Here is a 25,471-nt window from a genome sequence, read left to right as displayed (position 1 = left end):
CAGCAGACTCGAGAACTGTTCAGAATGATTCAGTTTGATTCATGAAGAGATCGTTCACGTCAGTTAGATAAGATCAGACTCATAAGAATTTAATACAATGTCGAGTTTGAAAGTTCTGCACTATGCATACATGATTCCGGTATTGACTTTTTGTGTAGGCCTATTCTTTGTTGATATGTTATACACTCAAAAAAAAATGGTGCTATATAGTACTAAAAGTGGTTCTTTGGCTCATAATCATAGGGGAACCACTATAAGTGCTGTATAGCACGAAATCTTCATGCTTCAGTGGTTCTTTGGGATGACTGAGGTGGTATATAGCCCCAATGCCATACAAAGAACCTGTTAAGCCTCTTTAAAGGTTCTTTACAAGCCAAAGAACCACTGTTGGTGCTGTTTAGCACCATTTTTGTTTAAATAAAATGCAATATGGCACCTCTTATGGGTTCTACATAGCACCAAAAGTGGTTCCCCTATGATTACACGCCAAGAACCAATTTTAGTGCTATATAGCACATTTTTTTTAGAGTGTAGTGTAAGTGAATAAACTGAGATTCATTAAGCCTAACCACATTTTAAAGTTCCACCCATCAATTTTAGACAACAACCACATTGTCACCAATAGTTGCAAGGAGCACACGATGAAGATGAAGATCAGGAATAAGGAGCACACGATGAAAATGAAGATCAGGAATAACATCTTTAATAATCCACTCAGAAGGTAATACAAAACAAAATATAATAAAACAAAATACACAACTGTTATACGTAAATGTGACCAGACAAATGAACACTGAAAAGACTGCAACTTAAATACAAGGTAAATAATGACAAACACCTGTGATGATTAATGAATCTCCATAGTAACCAATAAGCAGCAGGAAACTAAACAAAGGAAAACAGGGACTAATGAATACAAACTAAAATCCATAAAAAAAAAGGACACAACCATGACACACATATAGTAGGGGTGCCCAATCCTGTTCCTGGAGATCTACCTACCTGCAGAGTTCAGATCCAACCCTGATCCAACACACCTGTCTGTAATTATCAAGTGCTCCTGGAGGTCTTAATTAGCTGGTTTAGTTACTGTAATCAGGGTTGGAGCTGAACTTTGCAGGAAGGTAGATCTCCAGGAACAGGATTAATAACCCTCTGCACTATAGTGTGAATGGGACTTTATGAGCCACGGTGCGCCCTCTGCAGGAGAAATACACTTCTATATCAGTATTAGCCATTCTACTGGTTTCAGTTCATTCAGCACATTGAACTTCCTCATACAAGAACAGGGAAGTTAACTATTCTATGGGGATTTAATAACTATAATTATGCCTTTCTTGTGACATGTATGACAAGATACTGCCTTCCTTAGGTCAAAATATATTAAACACTACATTCAAATGGACACACCTACTAATTCTTTATTGTTAGGGGAAACCAAGGTATATAATGTCTACAGTAAAATTCTAACAGAAGTATAATGGGCCCCTTACATTTTGTAGAGGTGCAAGTCAGGCTAACGCAGAAGTATAAATCAGCTTTCAGTTGGATGTATTTTAATGGTTCATGGGAAAAATGACATTAAATTTATATATATATATATATATATATATATATATATATATATATATATATATATATATATATATATATATATATATATATATATATATATATATATATATATATATATATATATATATATATATATATATATATATATATATATATTTATATTTATACAGTACAGTCCAAAAGTTTGGAACCACTAAGATTTTTAATGTTTTTAAAAGAAGTTTCGTCTGCTCACCAAGGCTACATTTATTTGATTAAAAATACAGTAAAAACAGTAATATTGTGAAATATTATTACAATTTAAAATAACTGTTTTCTATTTGAATATATTTCACAAAGTAATTTATTCCTGTGATGGCAAAGCTGAATTTTCAGCATCATTACTCCAGTCTTCAGTGTCACATGATCCTTCAGAAATCATTCTAATATGCTGATCTGCTGCTCAAGAAACATTTAATGTGTACAATTGTACAAAATATTTGTGTACAATATTTTTTTTCAGGATTATTTGATGAATAGAAAGTTCAAAAGAACAGTGTTTATCTGAAATCTAATCTTTGTAACATTATAATTGTCTTTACTGCCACTTTTGATTGATTTAATGCATCCTTGCTGAATAAAAGTATTCATTTCTTTAATTTCTTTTCAAAAAAATAAAAATAAAATTCTTACTGACCCCAAACTTTTGAACGGTAGTATATAATGCTACAGAAGCTTTGCATTTCAGATAAATGCTGTTCTTTTGAACTTTCCATTCATCAAGGAATCCTGAAAAAAAAGTACACAACTGTTTTCAACATTGAAAATAATCATAAATGTTTATTGAGCAGCAAATCAGCATATTAGAATGAATTCTGAAGGATCATGTGACACTGAAGACTGGAGTAATGATGCTGAAAATTCAGCTTTGCATCACATGAATAAATTACTTTGTCAAATATATTCAAATAGTACACAGTTATTTTAACCCTTTCGCACGTAAGTTTCAAATATTCTGGCTGACCCCCCAGCGTGAGTTTTTTAAGGCGACCGTTATTTAGAACGTATCGCTTTATGGTTTCCATGGTGACGCGTCATTGCTTGTTACGTGACACACTGCAGCACTGTATGAATGATGATCTGCTTTTATTTAATTTTTCCTTTTTTATTCAAAATATTCACAAATTTGTTAACTATAGCATGAAATATCTAATATTCCGATTGCCAAATATGTGCAAGTGGATGTGTTTTGCTGCTTAAACACCTTTATAACGATCGCGTTAGTTGAGCCATATGAGCGATGGGCGCCGCCATGTTAGTTTGCGCCGCACAGAGAATCGGATCTGTTGGATTTACAACCCGTGAATTCATCCACTTCTCCCGAAATACATGAAAGTAAGTGAGTCGATGAACTGGGGAAGAATAGAGTAAGCTTTAAAGTTACTTTCACAATGTGTTTCTGATATGAATAAAACGTGTCGTCTAATTATAATGGAAAGGGTTGTTATTTCCGCTTCTATAGACATCATTGTGTATTTTACAAACTCTAAATATATTGTTTTGTTAGTACTCATGTCTATTTAAATTTCTGAAACCTAAAATAAACATCATTTGGTTGAAAACACTGCATATATGTGATATATTAAAAGCGCTGCGCGCGTCCGTCTCTGGTTTAGCGCCAGTTAAAGCGCGCACGCACATTTGAATTTGGCAGTTGATCGCGTGATGAGCTGAACATTCTAATCACACCGGTGTGATCGTACGCTCCTGGGGCCAGCCAAGACTGATCACACCGGTGTGATCGTACGCGTTAAAGGGTTAAATTGTAATAATATTTCACAATATTACTGTTTTTTACTGTATTTTTAATTAAATAAATGTAGCCTTGGTGAGCAGACGAAACTTCTTTTAAAAACATTAAAAATCTTAGTGGTTCCAACTGTATATATATATATATATATATATATATATATATATATATATATATATATATATATATATATGGACATAAAAAGGACCGAAAAATACAATAGGTATAATGTGCAATAACTTTCACCACTCTGATTTTATTTTACAATATAATCAACCCACATAATTCTTCTTGCCAAAGAAAACTGGAACAAACCAAAAGATAATTTAAATGAGCACTGTGGTGTTTCTATGACAACATGTAATATCACTAATAGGAATATAAAACCAGCAGTGGGAACTAATCTGAAATAGATATTTGAGGTGCTCTGCAGGGCTTCTTACCTCTGAGGAAATAAAGAGAATTTAAACAAAAGGAAGATTTAGATTAAAGAGAACTGAAATAGCTATGTAACAGATTAGTTTGCTAACAGCTAACAGACAAAGCCTACCAGTATATCTTCAGCAATCAGCCTCAAACAGGCTCAGGAACATTTTATATGAAATCCCAATTGTGGATGTCCAACTTTAGCATTAAAATAATCCAGTGTGCATGACCAATCTAATAAATCATACTACATGAATACAGAACAGATTGCATAGAATTTGGATTAGCAAGAATCTTTTGAATCTTTGAAGGAGTCACAAAATGAACAAATATTGGAGTCCTGCTGCAAATATTAAATTAAGAAAATACATGTGTAACCACACTGACATATGTTGGACCAGAAGTGATTGCAATTTGCAACTCACCAACAGTAACAGATGGACACTTAGCAGGAGAGCTTCTAAATCACAGCTTCAGAAGACCTTTCTAAGAAACTACAAACCTTTGGAAACAGCTAACATCTTGCACAAAGATATATAACCTGCTGTAAAGAGCATAACTTGGACCTCAGGTTGAAAAACACTAAGATTTTTTTTTTTAGAGGGGCTCAATTACCAGACCGCAACATCTAAACATCTTCTGCAGAACCAAATGTAAAACTGTTTGAATATTTTGCTCAAAAGTTTCATTCATTCTTTTGGAGCGTGTACTGTATATTCATGACCTACAAAAATGACTATTCTAAAACAAAAAGTCCATATACATTATGACCTTGGCAGCACAGAAAGCTGGTTGGTTATATTTTGAGTTTGGTCATTATTTAGTAGGAACGTGGCCCATTTTTGCTATCTTCTGTTTGGCTAAAGGGGCTGGCAGAGCTGCCAGACTGATCCTGATGGTCAATGGACTGGTAGGCATCTCTATTTCGAGTTATTGTTGGGATACCTGAAAGTAAAAGATAAGATCAGAAAAAATCTGAATTACTGGACCTGTGCATACTTAACAGCAGTCTCTAAAATATTCTAAAAATCATACTTTGTACGAATTCATATGAAATTGTCACTTTGTAAAATAGTTTTGTTTCTGTGAGATCAAGTTGAATATTCAGACAAAGACATGAGTTAATTGGGTAACACTTTATCAGATATCCCACCTCTCCCGGAAGTTCCAGGAGTCTCACCCATGATAGCGACTCCCTGCAATTATTATATCCAGAAAAAACAGAGCAAGCGAAAAAGAAGTAATTTGATCAAAAGTGGTCAGCCAAGACGCATTACCGTTTACACCTGGTACTAGCATGCCTTTCAAATCTCCAGTGACCACATGCCTTCTGATTTCGTTGCTTTCACTTTCGCACACAAATACTATTGAATGAACTAAACCCATGTTACGTGGCTTATGTTAATATAATATCATATAATTTAATATAATATAATATAATGCATATGGCACATAAAATGGGAAACACAGGGAGTTTCGAAATCATCTTCTGATAGGTTACATTCTACAGGAATCATGCTCTTTATTGGTCCACCTGGAAAAAAAGCCATCATGAGCCAAACCCCCTCACGGAAGAGAAAAGCCGTCATGTTTATAATACAATACAGTATTTATTTATGAAGCATTAATTAATTAAATGACTCATGAAATGTGATTACGTCATATCACCATAGTATGAGAAAGCAAATTACAGTAATCTGCAAAAAACATACACTAATTCTTGGCCTTTGACTCAGTTTTCAATTTCATAAAACACTTTTTGCAAAACACAACACACAATTCTCTATGTAACACACAAAAATCTAACAGGAAGTATCTTGAGTTCCTTTTTCAAACACAACCATTTTTTCTGTCCAACTACACATGGTTGATGTATTTATTTTCTTTCGTACTGTGTAATACTGTATTCACAACCACAAATGCCTACAGTAAAAAAAAAAATAGTAATATAATAGTAGTAATATAATACAGTTTTTTTTTCAACTGCTTGCACACAAAATCTTTACTTGTCACACAGTTTCTGAAACCTGACACTCAAGCAGCAGAACCAAACACCAAATCTGCAAAACCATACACTAATTCTCGGCCTTCGACTCAGTTTCATATATTTCATAAAACACTTTTTGCAAAACACAACACACAATTCTCTATGTAACACACAAAAATCTAACAGGTATCTTGAGTTTCTTTTTCAAACACAACCAATCAAAATGCCACACTAATTCATCAGTGCCTCACACTAACTCCTCACATGTGCAAACACTCATTGCTTTACTTAACACAAACCAATCATGGCTTTAGATAGGCCTATAAATAGGCCAAAGGTCAAGTTATAGGTTTTGAACAACTTTTCTGTTGTTTACTTGCTTCCATATTCATAATTTCTAAACCCTATTGTGGAATTTTTCTCAACATGGTGCTGGAAAGTGCATGATTGTCATCCCTAAGTCAACATAACACTTCTCCAGGCAATGGAGGAGGCATATGGAGACACTGATGCTGCCTCCATCCAAGGTTGGATACGCAAGAGTGAACATAGCATGTGATATGGATGAAATATTGTGGCCGGACCCAGCCAGGAGGAAAGATGGAGCCTAGATACACCCAGCCATCTCGCCTGCCAACAAACACACACACACACAACACACACGCATGTTGGGTTTCCATGTTCTATGGGGACATTCCATAGGCGTAATGGTTTTTATACTGCATATTCAATCCCCCTACACTAACCCTACCACTAAAAATGTCCCCACAAAGTCAAAATGCACTGGTATTACTATACTTGTGAGAACATTTGGTCCCCTACCAGGACACAAATACACACACAAATACACAAAATTATGCTAGTTTTTTTTTTTTTTTTTTTTGATGTATTTATTTTCTTACGTACTGTGCAATACTGTATTCACAACCACAATGCTTACAGTAAAAAAATATATTGTTTGGTTTCAATCTTGCTTTCCTGTTTACTGTGAATTTTTCAACATCTCTCTGCCAATTACTTTAAATCTTGTAAAGAAATGTGCATAGGAGCTCATGAAATAAGAGCTTTAGGTTTTGAATAAATGTGTGTATATGATATATCCAAAAATAGAATATTATGACAAAGGTGTTTGCAACGTAAGACATATGTTTGCTTTTTAGATATTTTGATATTTTGTGATATTTTGAATGCAGTGCTTCATTTTGCAAGAAATGTGAGGCATTTTGGATTTTGTGTGTGCAATTCTTGGATTTGTGTGTAAAGTTTTGAAGAAAAAAATATAGCTGCAAGCAGCGATGACGGGCAATGGGCATTTAAAATAGTTAAACATAAAAGGAATACACACCACATTTACTGCAACAGCTGATGCTCCTATGATCTCAAACCACAACAGCCACATCCATGAGATCATTTAAATTGAGATGACTTTCATGTTATAGAATGTCATTAGTCAATTTCAAATGAGTGCAGAATATCATCTTAATCTGCCATGTCTGTGTTTTTTCTCAGACAACCTCTATAAAAATTCTAGAACAAAATATATTATTATTTGTGCTCTGACAAATCTAATCCAGTGTAATGTGAATTTCTGTGATTGCTGAAGTTGTATAATCCTAACACTTCCTTTCATGTGTTTTTTGACCTCCCTGAACTGTTGTTTGGGCACCAATCTTATGCACCAAAAGCATGCTTTCATTTGATTTCAGGTTTGGCTCTGAACTCTGAAGCACAGTGAGTCTGCAATAAAAAGGTTAAATAACTGATCAAGGGTGTAAATCTCTCTCTCACACTCACACTCACACACACACAGTGAGGAGGAGGGAGTAGGGAGGGGGTGGGGGGGTTGGTTCAGAGAGAGAGAGAGTGTACGTCTGTGTGTGTGTGTGTGTGTGTGTGTGTGTGTGTGGGTTTGAAAAATCCAAACCAAAACATCTTCAACTTCCTGTTGGTCGCAGGGACGTGGGAACTATATTGTAAGAGGGGGGCGGGATTTTTTTTTGGGGGGGGGTATGCACGTCGACCGTTACGACTGCGGTCACTCCCACTGAGTGGCGAAAGACTGAAGGGGCTCGCACACCGGCCGCGACACGTCTTTCAAACTAATTTCAAATTCGAACGCATTGTTTTCTATTGTTTTCTGAGACGTAGCTAGGCGCCGCGGACAGCTGCCGAATGTCGCGTACACTCATAGAAAACAAAGCGTTCGAATTTGAAAGACGTGGCGCGGCGCTGAGCTTCGTGTCCGGTGAATGCTGCGTTAACCAGCATTGGTTTTCAGCGTGAATGTCGCGAAAAAAACACAAAACACATCCAAAACGGGAAAGAGCTTTGTGATTGACTGTACAAATAGATTTGGCACAAAATCTGAGGTATACATTTAAAACTGCAGAACAGGGAAAAAAGCAAATGGATCACTGTAATTCACAGAAACAGCTAGACCTCAGGCAGAGAAACATGGATTTGCAGTTATCATTTTGTGTCAAAATGTTGGATTTTGAGGTAAAATCATACCGTATTGTATTGTTATATTATGTTGACAATTCATCAATTAAATATTTACCATCTTATATTCTGCATAATTGGGTGTTTTTCAATAAACAACACTGACAAAAACTATATACTATAAAACTATTTATGTTTTAGGGCTGGACAATATGACGAAATAACATTGATATAAGTGATTACGTGGATTTAAACCTACCGATATTGTAGTTATATAAATAATCACAGGCAGATTTGCTTTAGGTATTTCCCAGCCGTCGAAATCAGGCACATATAAATGTCAGGAAACACGACTCCAGGCTGCATGTCAATATCTATGGATTAGGTTTATTTGACAAGTTGTAAGGAACACTTTCGAGTCCAACCTTTAGTGTAATTCGCGTTTTCGCAGTTTCCTCTATTAAATCCAGTCATGCAGCAGGTTCTTTTGCCACTCAGTCCAGCTGAGGGAGCGCGCTTTCGGCGGGAAAGTGATGTCGATGCATACCCTCTATAATTTTATGACACAAAATTTTGAAATGTAGGCTTAAATCAAACATTTTAATTCAGATTCTGTATATATATATATATATATATATATATATATATATATATATATATATATATATATATATATATATATAAAAAACGGAAAACAAAAACAACGAAAAAAAAAAACAGCTGGCTGACCCCTAGAGGGGTGGGGGGGTGGCCGCCCCCCCTGTTCCAACGTCTATGGTTGGTCGGAGCTAATGACTGTAAATTAGAAAGTTATCCAGCTTAATGACAACAATATGTGTTTAGTTTAAACTGTCCCCTCACTTTTGTCAAAAGTTGGAGCTATAGAGGCCCTCCTCCCCACCTGTTTTTACGGTTTTACCCATGTTTGACATCTCTGACGTTTGTATCGAGTTTCATGCAATTTGAAGCGTGCTGTGTCTCAAATGCATCCAAAACTAAAATTAAAGTTTGATGCATTGCCATGGCAACAGTGTTTGAGATATCACGATTCTTTTCACAGGTCTACATCTGCTGTGTATTGACATTACACTGATGAAGTTTGAAACAAAACGGGTTAAAAAAAGAGGGTGATCTCAAAGCATTTTGAAAGTGACACACTTCCTGCTACCAGATGGTGGCGCTATAACTTTGACTCACAATAGTCCCATCCAAGTGATCAGCGTCCTATAACGAACACACAGGTAAAGTTTCATAAAAAGCAATCAATGTATGCAGACGTTCTAACACATTTCCTGTTTCCCTTTTCTCGCCATAAATTTGTTGCCTCACCACGACCAAACCGTTTGAGATAAAAATCTGCTCGCAATTTAGCATCCTCAATGTCTTGACTTCATGCTGACCAAGTTTGGTGGTGATCGGATTAATCGCCTAGGAGAAGTATATCAAATTCCAGAGCATGCGTTTTTCAAACAGCCCATAATAACTGACTTCCTGTTGAGGTGACATATAACTTAGAGCATGAAAGTTGTTAGTTGCTATATGTGTACTGAGTTTCATACAAATACGTGCAAGCGGGTTTGATATATGGACCAAGTTTTTAGACACTGTTCAACGGGGCGCTGTCGAGCCCCCCTGCCACGCCCGGGTACCAGCTTCTGCCCAGCCCTGATGGCAGACAATTCCGATGTGTGTGCAAAGTTTCACGAGTTTTTGAGCATGTTAAGGGCCCCAAAAATGGCAGAATAGTCGGAAAAAAATAATTTTCCTAAGTAAAACAATAGGACCAATAGGGCCATCAGCCCTTTACAGGGGTTTGGCCCTAAAAAAGAGGTAAAGTTTTGAAAATGTTTGTAAGCAGTTGTAAAAAGATGTATCAGTATCATTTTAATTTTAATAACATGGCAAGCCACACTCATAGTTACAGAAGGTGTTATGGGTTTTATAAGGCATGTTGGGTGCAGTAGGCACCCAATAACCTTCCTTGTTATTTTAAAGTGAAGAAATTGAGATCTTCTCAAAGACCTCATAGTGATGTGCATTTCGTGAGTGAATCTTTTGAGATTATTCTTTTCAGTCAAATGGTTCACAAATAACATTTAGCGGTTCATTTCTGAAATCAACTGATCCAGAAAATTAAACTTGCAACAGTTTAAAAGCGAGTCAAATGAACAATAAACGTTTGATTTCATCTTGTCCAACTCAAATGAGCCAAGATCCAGGAGTAATATGATATTATCAGATGAAGTATGCTCCTAATACTTCGTAATAATGTCAGGCTGAGCTCTAACGAATTTAAAGTCTATCTTGTGTCACATTAGAAACCTCATCATTACTTTTTATACATCATTACATCATTATCAGACCTCATTAACCGAGTGCTGAACGCAGTTGGACATTGTGGTGTTTTAGAGGTAAAAAATTATATAAATACTGTTCGGTTTCTCACACCAACTGATCGTTTCGTGTCTTAGGACATCAATGTGTCGTCACGACCCACAGGGTTTAATTTGGATTTGTCTAAGAAAGTTTTTTCAACTCTTGTTGATAGAGTTCCCATTCACTCGCATTATTTGACTGACAGACGGCAACGGTTGCAGTTAAAAATCATCATTTGTGTTCTACTGAAGAAACAAAGTCACCTACATCTTGGATGCGCTGGGGGTAAGCAGATAAACATAAAATTTTAATTTTTGGGTGAACTATTCCTTTAATATCTGCCAACACTTTATTTTGATGCTCCCCCAACAGACATTCTACTGAGTCTGACTATAAGTAAATTTGCAACTACAATTCAACCCTGGTAACTTTCTTTTCATCTTGTTGCCATCTGGTAAGAGCTTCAGTAGCCTGATGGCAAAAACTGAAAGACTTAGGAGGAACTTTTTCCCCCAGGCCATCAGGCTTCTTAACTTTTCTTAACTTGTATATGACTGCAATTTATTATCAGTAATATACTGACATTGACACTTGAATACAGTCATTTTTATAAAATTACTTTTTTTTTTCTTATTTATTGAACTGTTTTACTTCTAATCCTGCTATGTAAATACCCTGTACAACCTGTTGCACATTCTGTTTTTGTACATTTTTGCTCATGATAATATTTATTAAGTCTATAGTATAATGTCCTGCATATTTTATTTTATTAAGCTCATTATTTTTATCCTTTTTCATATCTTATTATTTTGTAAAAAACTTTAATTTTCTTGTGTTTGTATTCTTAATATTTGTATTGTCAGTGGAGCGGACCTGTTTTACATTTCACTGCTGTTCATATGTTCTCCATATAACCATGTATGTGACGAATAAAAGTCTTGAATCTTGAATCAACTTGTGTCAACTTATTCTACTCACCCAAACTCTAACACCTAACTCTAATCTACTAATACTCTAATGAGTGTTAATTGACATGTAGTTGCAAAGTGGACCAGCAAAATAAAGTGTAACCCTGCAGCTTATGTGATTTGCACATGAAGCACTAGAGCAATATGCCATCCTAATCTTTATTCAGCCTGAAGATTCCCTTATGACAGACAGACTGAAGAAATCCCATTGCATATCAACAGAATACCAGTGAGGAGATGGCCACTTACTTTTTCACTGCATTGTGGGCGATTCAGGAAAAGCAAAAAACAAAAACATCATTCAAAAAAAAAAAAAAAAAAAAAGGATCAATTTCCTATTGCAACCATTTATTAAAACACTACCTGAGAAATCCAATGTCGATAAATAATTTAAGATAACACAATTCCCTTATAATGTGCAATAAAAACTCTGCTTACATATATTGATATTACATACATATATAGCAGAAAATATTGACTGCTTACAGTGCAGTACATCAGCACTTTATGTGACCATTCAAGCAGAAAATACTACCAACAGCTAGATGATAAAGCCTTGTGTTAAACATGGTGTGGTTTATAATGATTTTCTTGGAGGTTTCAAATTTTACAGAACAGAACAGAACCAGATCCTCAACCAACACAATACAAATGTTGTTTACTTAATTTTGGATATTCAGTGTGGAAGTATTACAATATAAAAACATATTAAAAACTTTAATGTTAGCTGCTATTAATTTTAATAAAGTACAGAGAAATGTGCGATTCATTTGTTAATTTTTTAATCTATTGTCATCATTAATAATTATAATAACTTCAGTTATAACATTAAAAAAGAATAATAACAACATTAATTTTTTTCTCAGTCTTTTTTATTTATTTATTTATTTTTAATCCCAATAAAAATGTTTAATATATTAATAGTAGGCTAATTTTGATATGCTGTAAAATGTGTCAATCTGCAATTGATATGTTAAACACTTGGGGCAGTATTCACAAAACATTTTATCTTACCTCTAAGAGTTCTCCTAAATAGCAGTAAAAAATCTTAGCTAAGAGTTTTCTCTTAAAACCTATTCACAAAGCTGCTGAGACCAACTTTTACTAAGGAATAGAGAGAAGTCTTAAGCTAAGAGTAAGGGCGGGGTTGACCTTGTTGCAATGGACTATACACACAGTGTTTGGCTGATGGGGGAGGAGTCAGTGATTTAATCATAGAAATATTGTAGAATGAGGTGTCATGTTTCCATATTAAAATAAAGGTTTTAAAATAAAAATGTTGCCCTATTCAAATAAATATTTTTTAATAAAAATGTTGCCATAGTCAAAATAAAATGTTGCCATATTGTTGCCATAAATGTTTTAAAATGTAGGCTAAGTGTCACTAATTAAACTAGCCTAGTATATACAGGGAATTGTCCACCTTTTGGGTGTCTGCATCTCAAGAGAATGCAGAATTCAAGTGACAAATTATGTTTTATAAACAAAGTTTGAGAGAAACACATTCAAACCGTCTTTCTAATCAGCTCGAGAGGATGAATATATACACAACGAGAGCCGACTCGCCTGTAGTTACTTCGACAGTTTTCTGCATCGCTCCGCCAACCTGCTCCTCACTCGGCTGGGGATACGGGGAGAAATTTGGTTTTGGGCTAAATTTCAAGTTCAGAGCCCTCAATCCCCTTGGACAGCACACCAAATATGCATATATATATATATATATATATATATATATATATATTTTTTTTTTTTTACTCTATTCAATCATTTGTAAAGTGTGAACTCATGAAAACCACTGCCACAATATTTATTTATTTGTGAAAGATTTATTTTTGGCATCTCATTATAGACTCTATAAATCAAAATGTATTGCATTTATGAAGAAAAGGTTCAGCACCCAAGGCTCTATCGCTATTGCCTCAATGGTGTCAGTTTCTTTGGGTGGATTAGGACTGTTTGTGATTTGGTCTTAGTGACTTAGGAGTCCTCTTGACTACTCCTAACGTTTCACAGATTTAGGAGCTAGTTTTAGCACTAAAATGCTTTGTGAAATACTCTTAGAGCAAAAATTTAAGACTCCTAAAATTAGGACTGACACGCCCATTATTTTTAAGGGTTTCTCCTAAATCTGCAAGTTAGGAGCTACTTTTAGCCTTAAGATGTTTTGTGAATACAGCCCCTGATCTTACCCTAAAATTTTGTTTTGTAACCTAATATATTTAGGTTGATACAGAAATTTGAATAAAACCAATTAATTCAGATGTTACCACATGAAGCACAATTTTTAGTTTACCATTTTTCAGTGTAACATGACCAACTGAATACTACTTGCCTATTCTTGGTAACATTCTGTTATTGGATAATTTCACTCATGGATTACTGAATGACTGAATTTTTACAATCAGTAACTGGAAACATTTCCAATACAATGTTGTATTCTACTTGCTACTGTATAAATACAAGACAACTATATCGGCCATAAAATTGACTGAGTGCACCTTTAACTTTACTTTTACATTTTTTACCATGTGCTGGATTCCTCACACAGTATTGTAATACTGAGAAATATTTTTGTTTAATGATAGTTAAACACTTAATAGAGTAGCAGGAGAATAAACCAAAGATTACACTACATGTTGCTTTTTTAACTATTAAAAAGTTAATGAACAAATTAAGCACATTAAGAAATTAATTTTAAAAGAAAATATTTTATCCATCCATTTTCTAAGGCCCTTTTCTTATGAAGGGTCGCAGGATGCATGGAGCCTATCCCAGTGTCTTGGGCATCCTGGATGCGTGGTTAGTCTATTTCATATTAGACTATTATAAATATATTTATAAACCTCTAGTGTACTACTGTATTAAAATCTTGACACAGTAGAGTACTCTGTATTTTTCTGAAACCTCAAGTATACACATACACACACACACACACACACACACACACAGAAAGAGAGAGAGAGAATAAAAGAATGTCATGAACATCAAGCAAAAGGAAAGCACAAAGAATGAAAAACTTACAGGAGATAATCAAATGCAGGGACATTAACCAGATCTAGTAATATGAAGTGCTGCATAACATAAATACCAAGACATAATTTGAAGAAGAGCAATGAGTCCACAACAATTCACTACAGCAGGTCAGAGATGAAAACTTCCTGTTTTAGAGGAAGATGAACAGGCCTGTAGGAGGAAAAGGAGCGAAGGTTCAGTAGCGGCGGCTGAGCAATGTGCTATCAGCACTGTCTGTGGTGCAGCGACTGTCCATGGATGTTTCCAGGTCTGAGAGACAGATACAGCGAGACAGCAAGCAGGACAGTGAATAAAGACAAGAAGTCACAGAGCGAGCATGAAGAACAGGAACAAAAACAACAAAGAAAGATGAATAATGAACATGAAAAACAGGACTGAATCTAGAATTGAAATAATCAATGTGTCTTAAATAAAGTAAAGGAATTACTTAGGGACTCATTTACTGTATATATGTTCTGTATTCAATAATCCCCAGTTGACAGTACATCATTGTGTTTATTAACTACTTACAAATAAACAGATGTAGATTAAATATTGATTTCAAGAGACAGAGGGCAGCAAATAAATGCAACCTAGGCAAACTGAAAAGGGGACAGGTGGAATTAACAATTTGGGAAAAGGGAATGTTCATATTCCAAAGAGGATTTTATTAGACTTTTTTTTTTTTTTTTTTTTGCCTGAAGATCAAATGTAAATGTAAATGTAAATTTTGGGTTTGATTACCAGGAAACACAAACTGTCCAACTTTGATATCCTGAGGTCTTTAAAGGGGCAATATTAGTAGTTTAGTTTTGCAACATTTTATTTTTTTCACTAAAGTTTACTTATGATTATGACTACAATGTCAAGGTATCTCACACAAAAAAAGCAGCTAGTTTTCCATTTTCCATTTCTGCCTTCTTTCAGAATTAAACAGGATGTTTTTGTCACTACACTCTTAAGTCTTAAATATGTAAAAGACCTCTGTTATGACTATTCATATTTTAATTTTCTTTAAAATATGGGCATGATGATTCTGAATGTCCTAGATTTGGGTAGACTAAGAAGGGCTGGGAATTTCATTGTGAATGTTATACTGTGAATGTTACACCTAACTTTACTAAAAACTGTAGTACATAATCTTCTACATGCTTTCTGTCATCTGATTGAAAGTTTATCTTGTAATATTGAAAAAACATTCCCCTACATGTGTCTTTTTCATCATGTTAAAATGTGAGTATCTCATAAAATACATCAGGCTTTTGAGGATCATTTATTTGTACATCTCTCAATCATCGTTATACTGCATCACATTATATGTTTTGCAACAAATAATAAAAAAAATTGTTACACTATGGGCCCTGTTTTAACGATCTGAACATGGTCCGAAGCGCATGGAGCAAGTGCACTTAGGCTGTGTCTGAATCCTCTTTTGCTAGTTAAACAACGAACAGTCCAAAATGGTTGAACCTAGTCTCGTAATGAGACATGGGTGTGTCTTGGGTGTAACATGCAATAAACCAATCATCTCCCATTCCATTTAAAAGCCAGTTGCAGAATCGCTATTTTCATGGCGGAATTTGCAAGCGGAAAGACTGAACTCTTCTTCAGATAGGAATCCTATTATTTTTAATATTCAAAAATGTTTGTGTGCTGCTGTGCGTCACCGTGTGCATAATAAGCATAATAAGTGTACCCACCTATAGACACATATTACTAACGCGCCCTATAACAAAAAAAATAAAATAAAATAAATGAAAAAAAAATTTAAAAATACTGTTCCATTGACTTTACACCAGGTTTTTTTTGGTCAATGGCGCAGTCGTTTTCAGTTGCCTCAAAATAGCAATGCGCCAACAATGCGTCTGAACACACCTCTTTCTCAGACCAGTACGCCCATGGGTGAACAGATGGGTGCGAGTGCATTTGCTATTTAAACAATGTGGTGCTGGACGTGAAAATGATACTGTACTGCTTCGGGCTGAAACTAGCACAAACACTTGTGTCGTGCCTGGCGCCACAATGTGCGGGGTGTATAATAGGGCCCTATATAATTGTTAAAAGTATACAGTGCTTACAACTCATTTGCAAACAGTTTTTTATAGTTAATTCATAGTTAATATATTGTAGTCTCTACATTATTAATATATTAATAGGCTTTATACACCAATCAGGCATACCATTATGACCACCTTCTTAATATTGTGTTGGTCTCCCTTTTGCTGCCAAAACAGCCCTGACCCATCGAGGTATGGACTCCACTAGACCCTATGTACCCTATGCATGTATTCTGACAACTTTCTAGCAGAACTTGCATTAAATTCTTGAGCAATCTGAGCTACAGTTGCTCATCTGTTGGCCGCGCGTGACCCTGTCGCGGGTTCCTTCCTTGGACCACTTTTTATGATTCTGACCACTGCAGCCTGGGAACATGCATATACTATGTACAAATAGTGAGTTGTTCTCTCATTGTCTCTGTAATTATCTCCCTGAAAGCCCAATCACCTTGAAGTGTTAAAAAAAACAAGCCAATGGGTATCGGCAAATGAGATTTGCATCGCAAACTACATCAGGAAGTGTGCAGCACTCACTCGTTTATGTTTTACAGTGAGGAGCCAAGACGCTGTCCCGACTGTTCAGCGGTGGTACAACGATTGTGGTAATGGGACATAACGTGGAGTTACATTAGTACCTTAGACGTTCCCTAACAGTCAGACATCTTAAAAGTTACGTCGAAACGACTGACGAATTGGGATCCCAACCAAAACGCCACAATTGCTGTCCCTTTTCAAGGTCTGACCAAGGTCTGAATAAACGGCAACAGATCGGTATGATGGTCACTTGATGTGTGCCATGGCGCCAATGCTGAAGCGGTCTCATATGCATCAACCCCAGCGGTTTGACCTTGGCAGAAGAAGCCATAAGACTCAGGAGCTTCTAAAAATACTTCAGGGGTGCCACTGTTTTGTGTTTGTACAGTCTCAAGTATTTCAGCACTGACTGTGCACAGTCTTGAGATAGATGTGCTGTCTTGGTGAGCAAATCCACCTCCACACAGAGAAAAGAGATGCTCTGCACAAGGAAGAGCTTGCTCTTTTCCCAGTTGACTCAAAGTTCCAATCAGGCAAGGTGCTCAAGGACCAGGTTTCTTGTGTGCACACAACTGGGCTGGGCCTCATCAACACTCATCACACTTACCTGCTGTGTGCGGACCCGTTGCAACAGAACACGGGGAGGCAACACGCTTGCATCCACCGAGGCTCTGTTGAAAGTGCTTGATGTCTGGCCATAGTGAAAATGAGGGCCATGAACACACTGACCATGTAAAATTCACTCCCTCCTCCACCAGGAGTGAGGCTCACACCAGTTGGGGTGAACAGGTCCACAGCCTCTCCTTTCCTGGGTTACCTGTTCCTAGGAACGCTTTGACTCCTTGTGAGGGTTCTTAGTTGTCTGTCGATGGGCAGGCGCTGATGGCCCAGGCTGTTGCTGTGGCAATGAGCAGGTGGAGCTTGGACTCTCAGAGGTCAAGAGGAAGATCCGTGCCAAGGCAAGATGTGTTTGATTGCCTTGTCTGCTTCTTCACTTCCGAGAACTGCTGCGCAAAGTCCTCAGTAGTGTCGCTGAAAAAGCAACCTTGGGAGATGAGATGCCAAATTTTATGTAACGGGTGGAATGATATTTACGTGTTGGGTGCGGTGCGGGTGTGGGTTGGACACACGGTAGGCACGGGTAAACTGCGGGTCCAGTAGCCACTATTCACTCAATTCGGTGCATTTGACAGCTGCTTTCAAATGGTCTGGTGCTTATTTGTTTTCATGCGCTGTCTGAAGACCGTTTAAGTCTTGTAATTACAGCAGGATTTGCAGCGCTGAGCATTGTAGCCAATCGCGCTGCATCTGATTAAAAGCTATAGTGATTATTAAAGGGAGCGCTCTTTGCTCACTTTATGTATTTAATATTTATTTTTCTATTTACAATTTGAATAAAATATTTTGAATATTTTTTGCACTGCTACAAGAGGACCAGCAGCCAGGTAAACACTGCTTAGTTTTAGAAGAGACAACCGTGTTTAAATGCCGAGTGAATCTGATAAAATATTTACTAGCTTTAAACTTACAGTTAAATAGCCCAACTAAAACTTTCTTTGTTCTATTATTTTACTTGTGTTGTTTAATGCAATGATTACTTAGATGCAGCTAAATATAATGCCTAATGTTGGTTTTATTGCTTGTGTTAGGCTACATGAGAAAAATATTTTCTACCTGATGTAGGAGATTTAATGCGGGTCGGGTTGCGTTTTTTATGTCAAACGGATCGGGTCAGGTGCGTGCTAAAATTAGTGTTTCTGACGGATGTTGGGTCGGGTGTGTTGTTAATAACTGCAGGTGCGGGGCGGGTGCGGATTTATCAAACAGGACCCGTGCAGGACTCTGGATGGGGGCACTGAGAAAGCACACTTTCTCTGAATCCTGCATCTCCGCAAGGTAAAGCCACAGGTGCCGCTCTTGGACTACTAATGTGGACATTGCCTGACCCAGGGTCTGCGTCATCAACTTAGTGGTCTGAAGGGCATAGCTGGTAGCCAAACACAGTTTCTGCATTACTTCTGGGTAAGGCCTACCTTTGTGAAGATCTTTCAGTGCTTTGGTAGGATAGTTATTGCATGCAAGGCAGAGGCGGCCTGGCCAGCAGCATTGTAAGCCCCTTGCCACGAGAAACAAAGTAAAGTTACATGCTTTGAATGGGAGCCTCGGGCGATTCTGCCAGGTGGCGGTGTTTTATGGGCATAAATGCACCACAGTCACATGCTCCACCTGGGGAACATCCAAGTACCCCCCACCATCGAGGGTAATGAGGATGGAGGAGCCTGCAAAGCATGCTATGTCAAAGAAAAATGCCTTCCAGGACTTCAAGATCTATTTATGCACTTCTGGGGAAAATGGAACCAGGGCTGAGCTCACGTGAGCTTTACAGTCTCACCCCAGGAATCAACCGTCCAGCCCTGAGCACTCGGGACAGGGCAAAGGAGTCCACCCAAGTGAGCTCTGAATGAGAAATCCACCAAACTCATCCAGAAACTTGATCGGGGGGACCGAGTGTGCTGAGGAATGAGAGGCACACAGGGACTGACCCGGCAGCAGGTCTCTCATTTTAGCTCCCAGATGGCACTCATCTTTCGCCACTGAGGTCTCGTACCTGGAGGTAGAAGGACCAGGACGGGAAGCAGATGAGGAGGCTCTCGGCCTCTTGAAGAAGTATGAGAGTCGTGACCATCTCAATGGGTATGCTCTTGCAGTGAGAGCATGAACCATCCATGAATGCTGTTTCAGTATGGGCATGGCCAAACAGTGCAGACAGCGATTATGCTCATAGAGAGAGAGAGAGATTGCCCGCATCCAGAAGAACACAGCCGGAATGGCATCTTTAAAAAGACACAATCCTCTGCACAGCTCTTTTAGAGGAATTTGCTCTTTTGAAAAGGAATTTGCCTCTTTTAGAATGCTGCTTATGCGTCCAGAGGCGCTCTCTGCACTTATCTGTTCAGACTTGAGAAAGACCACTGATTTGTGCTGAGAATCCAACAGCAATCATTCTATGCAGAGGTGAATGGAAATTGCTTCTCTTAGTAATCAAGAGACGCTGGCTTAGGCTCAAAAGGCTTTTTTTTTTCTAAATAGTTATGTACATTAGGCTTTTATGTTATTATCTAATGTTGTTAAAATGTTTATTGCATTTTTTTATTGTTGTTTGTTACCATGATGGTGTTTAGTATTTGTATGAATGACACTGTGCACCCTCTGTATAGACAAGTACGCAGTCAATAGGATTTTGTGTTTGAACCTCAGTTTTTGCAGTAGCTCTGTATGGCATAGCTGTCAAGTCAAGTCACCTTCATTTATATAGCGCTTTTTATAATACAAATAGTTTCAAAGCAGCTTTAAAGTGATAACAGGAAAATTATGCAACAATGTTTGTTTCGGCTGTACAGTAGCTCTAGAGAAAATAGTATCATTGTCCAGCTTAAGTAAGTTCAGTGTTGATTCATTTCCATTGTAAAAATCATTAGTATTAATTTAGTTCATTTATCTATACAGCAGCTCTGGAGAAAACAGTGATGTCATCATCCAGCTCAGTTCAGTTCTTATACAATAGTGCCAATGCAGTCAGATCAGTAATATTGTTGAATATTAACTGTACCCAACTAAGCAAGCCAGAGGGTTGACAATGGCAAGGAACCCAAACTCCATCAGGTGACCAAATGGAGAAAAAAACCTTGGGAGAAACCAGACTCAGTCGAGGTTCAGTCCTCTTCTGGCCAACAAGCGATTATGATTCAGGCAGAGGATCGAAGCCAAAATATACAAAATACTTAATCCAGTTCCATCTGGTTGAAAATCTGTCAAAGAGTAATTAGCTGAAGTGGATTTACTTATTGTAGAGTTAACAAAAGTTATCATGGGCAGTGTAATGTTTAAAGCAGATGTCATAATAAAGGTCAGGCCAGGAAGTTTTTAAAACGAGCAGTTCATTCATGAATCCGTAAGATCTTGCCTTTATGTTGTGGAAATTCAAACCAGAAGACAGAACACAACAAGCACAAAAAAGGGCCAGGGCTACATAAAGTCTATTTTAGTATTTTCCTCCTCAGCTTGTGGAAAAGCTGCTTGTGATGAGCTTTGAATCATCATGTGACTTTCTCATCACCACCTGTTTTTGGTGGTTGTCAGTGTATTATAAAGGTACAAAACTGATGTTAGTATGTTGTAATATTAAAATTAGACTATATCAGTTTTTACTGTAAATTTAAATCAAATCTGTAAGAAAAAAAATGTTGCTACCGTGTTTTTTATGGTAAATTTCTGGCAACCATAGCTGCCAGGTTTTTACCTTAAATTCCACTGATTGTTTTTTACAGTGTTTAAATATTATCTTAGTGTGACATCTTAGTGTACATAGTATGACAAATGATAGGCTATTTATATGTATTTTATGCAAATAGTCTGCTATACTGTTACAAAGATCTCATTGATTTACATTATAAGCTAGCAGAATGTAATCTTACTTTCTGTACAAAAAGCAGCTGCACCAAATTGCAAATTTTATTTCCTCCTCAAGAATGAGCTCAACATTATCATATTTCTTACTATATGAGCTAAAAAGGCCTAATGTATCAAATAAGATACTTAACAAAATCACATATGCAAGATTTTCTTTTTAAGATTTTGTCTAAAGGTTCAAAGATTTTGTCTAAAAGGTTTCCTCTTCCATTAAAAAAATAAATATAATTTTTTTTTTTCATGTCAAGCTTTACATGGTTAATAACAGACCTAGTGAAATAAATCTAATTCTATAGAAGTGGATTCAGACCTCATCAAAACAACAAGGTTCATAAAGATCTTACAGTGAGGGATCAATCAAAACTGGTCAAATCCCTTTAGGCCCACGCACTGTTCTTCAAATATCAGTCAAGCTGTCTGTCTTTTTTCTTTTCTGTGGGCCACTCTGTCAGGCATGTGTCTTGTGACTAGCTGTAAAACTCAATTACCCGCACCTCTTTTTACTCATTTTGCCATTTTCAGTGAAATACTCTGCTTGTGCTCCACAGTCAGTGTCCACAGACACACAGAATGCTTAAAACAGGCTCTATAATGCTTTAAACAAACCAGAGCAAACAATGCTGACATTTTAAATTCATGGAAATACTTTCACATGCATCACAAAGCACTCTGGACCAAAATTAATCAGTCACCCATTACTCTTTATCCTTTGGGCCTTTAGTCACCAACTTACCAAAGTTGATGTTGTATTCGCCACCCCGCTCACGGTACATCTGGTAGACAAAGAAACAGGAAACAGGTTTGAGCACCAGGCTCAGGATGGCCATGCCTGCACTAAAACGGAACAAATCCGGCGAGTTTGCAGTCGTCAAATAGTACAGACCAAAATGAACAATGTCAGTCAAGATGGTCGCTGCCAACCCGATCAAGAACTGAATGAAGCAGAGCAGAGATCAAAAATTAGCATGACAATATAATACATACAACCACACCACATCAAAAAATAAAATAACAAGTAGTTGTCTCAGCATGCTCAACGACCATCTTGTAAGCACTTATCTAACTGGCTGACTTTAGACTACTTTCAGGAGAAAGATACAGAGATTTTTTGTACCACACAAAACACTAAATTAATTCAAATGAATTCAAACTAAGTTAAAAGAATCATCACATTTTACATATTGCACTTCATTTAACGTATTCCAGATATACTCAATCCTAAATGCTCTACAAAAAAAAAAAAAAAAAAAAAACTGTGGTACAGACCTTATGGTCAAAAGTCTCAAAAAGACTCAAATATCATAAAGGTATGGATTTCCCATCTGTAATCAGCACTGAATAAAATTATTAACTTTAGGCCTTCATGATCTGAAAATGATGCTCTTGAATGAAAAAAAAAAAAAAATCCCACCTACCAATAATACAGCATCTATGGAATCTCTCTGTGCTATGGCCCACACTCCCACTGCAAGAACACTACTGTTCCCCAACACATAAGATGTAGGAAGCCAGGGATACAAGCATGCCCTGCATATAAACGCACATTCAAATGTTTAGACTAATATTTTAATTAGGGCTGTCAATTTTTGCTTAATTTAGTATGGTTCATTGCTGGGAAGATTACTTCCACATTTTAGTCGATTACTGAATAAAATTATTAAATTTTGAAAATTGTAGTACATAATCTTTTACATTACACATTTTAGGTAATATAATCTAACTACTTTTTGATTACTTTTAGATTACTTTTGACCTTACTTTTAGTTGTGTACTTTAGTGATATAACAGTACAAAGAGAAAAAAAAAAGTTGTTGAAAATTTGTCATTAACAAAATGAAGTGCATTAAACATTACATTACGTCAGTGGTTCCCCAACTGGGGTTTGTAAAGCTGATGAAAAGGTAATAATTAATTAAACCATAAAAATGTAAACTTTCAAAATAAAGACAATCAAAATAAAAATATGAACTATTTTATTATTTTATTTTATTTTATTTTATTTTTAGTTTGAGGAAGAAATTTATTTCCGATTCTGCTGAGCTCACATGATAAATGTTCACTAATGGTGAAATTCCTCAGGTTAGTGATAAAAAACAGAAATGAGAAAGGCAAATGCACCACAACTCTCACCAGACTGTCAGTATCCAGTGAACCAACACGATGGCCTGGAGAGAAAACACACACAGTGCAGCTCATTGTAAATGTACAGATCTATTCCTTAGATACAGGCCGTGGCTCAAAACCTAGTGAGCATTCAGTCATGGGCATTTTGGGGCTACATGCTGCACCTATGATCTCGGGCATCTCTAAAATACAAAATTTGTTACAGGAAATAATTTTCTAAAAGAATAAAGATATGAACCCATACAAAACTGACACAAAACATTCTGGGTCCCACTTTATGTTTCTTTAAAACTTGAGTACTATGCATGTTTTTACATTGTACTTACATTTGAACCTGCATATAAACTTGCATATAATTACATCTGTAATTAATTTCTGTAATTACGTCTATAATTATTGTTGACCCTACACCTAAAAGACTGCTTAAACCTAACCATACCACAAAACTTACGTAAGGTCTATAACCTTACCCGTATCTCAGCAAAAGTGCAGCAAAAGTGTTGAAGACACTTATGAACACAATACAATGTTTTATTTAATTTTGTTTTATTTTTTACATAAATAAATAGACACCTAAATAGTGTGACCCAGTTTGGTACAAAATAGAGAAAATAAATGTATCTACTACACTTTCCATTAATAATTTTAATGGTTCCTAGTTGCCCCCTCCCCCCAAAAATGGCCTAAATGTGATACAATTCTGAAGGCCTCAATGATGAATGCACAAAAAAAGCTGCTGATTAATTATTTAATACCATTTTATTGATGTTTCCTGATTCTTAAAGTGTATAAATGTTGTTTAAATAAAACAACAATGACCTCTTCCTTTTGATCTTCAAGCTTTTGATGAATCATTTAGCAATGAATTATTTTTTATACATCAACGTACTCACTATACAACACACATAAATGAAAAACAAATAAATTACCTTGAGGTTTATGGCTGGTATTTCCATTGTTTCACTGCCTCTTTGCGATTAAATGTTTCTTCTGTAGTTTTCAGTATTTCACAAAGGAAGCATGAAACACTTTCATCATAACTGTGTTTAACAGAAGTTAGTCCAGCGCTCTGAAGTGACTGCAAACACAAACCATGTGACACTAGCCTGATCAGAGCCGTGTGACTACACCTCCCACTTCTGCTCATTACTCCATATGAGTGCAAAGCTAGAGAACTTACTTTAAATAAGTGCTTTCATTTATACAGTGCATATTTACAATAACATTTTATTTGGTCCCACTCTATATTAAGTGGCCTTAACTACTATGTACTTACATTTAAATTAATAATTTGATACAATGTACTTATTGTGCATACATGTTTTTACATTGTACTTATATTTGAAAAACATCTGCATGTAATTACATGTAATTAATTTCTGTAATTACATTTATAATTATACTGTTGACCCATCCTTACACCTTACCCCTACCCTTAAACCTACCCATACCACCAAAGCTTTCCCTAACCTTACCCGTATCCCACCTCAATAGCAGAAAAAGTGTTTTGCAATTCAATATGAACCCAGTAAGTACATTGTACTTATTTTTTGATGTACAGAGTAGTTAGTCCCACCTAATATAATGTGGGACCTTTTATTTTATAAGAAAGATTAGGGCTAGTTGTGACAGTAAAGGGTCTTTACGCCCGGTACATTATGTCTTCTGTCATTGTAAAAGTTGTTTGCTCTAGAAAAATATCAATGCATCT

General features: G+C 36.3%; 1 protein-coding gene across 1 annotated transcript; it reads right to left on the bottom strand.

Moving 5' to 3' along the window:
• Positions 1 to 1,920: 1,920 nt before the first annotated feature.
• agtrap (angiotensin II receptor-associated protein) lies at positions 1,921 to 24,906 on the bottom strand. The gene is made up of 5 exons (XM_067388517.1): positions 24,690 to 24,906; positions 23,767 to 23,801; positions 23,052 to 23,163; positions 22,370 to 22,568; positions 1,921 to 4,735 (listed from the first exon to the last, which is right to left on the bottom strand). Exons 1-5 carry the CDS (start codon positions 24,714 to 24,716, stop codon positions 4,611 to 4,613), a joined length of 498 nt encoding a protein of 165 aa, XP_067244618.1. The 5' UTR covers positions 24,717 to 24,906; the 3' UTR covers positions 1,921 to 4,610.
• Positions 24,907 to 25,471: the final 565 nt, after the last annotated feature.

This window comes from Chanodichthys erythropterus, chromosome 6 (genome assembly GCF_024489055.1).
Source record: "Chanodichthys erythropterus isolate Z2021 chromosome 6, ASM2448905v1, whole genome shotgun sequence".
Classification (NCBI taxonomy): domain Eukaryota; kingdom Metazoa; phylum Chordata; class Actinopteri; order Cypriniformes; family Xenocyprididae; genus Chanodichthys; species Chanodichthys erythropterus.
This window is presented reverse-complemented; position numbering and strand designations above follow the sequence as displayed.

Excerpts from the sequence above, each read along its gene's own strand:
- agtrap (XM_067388517.1), bottom strand. The coding sequence starts at position 24,716 with ATGGAAATACCAGCCATAAACCTCAAG. Across the intron at positions 22,569-23,051 it reads CCATAGATGCTGTATTATTG|TTCTTGATCGGGTTGGCAGC; the intron begins GTAGGTGGGATT and ends TGCTTCATTCAG. Across the intron at positions 4,736-22,369 it reads CGAATACAACATCAACTTTG|GTATCCCAACAATAACTCGA; the intron begins GTAAGTTGGTGA and ends TTTTACTTTCAG.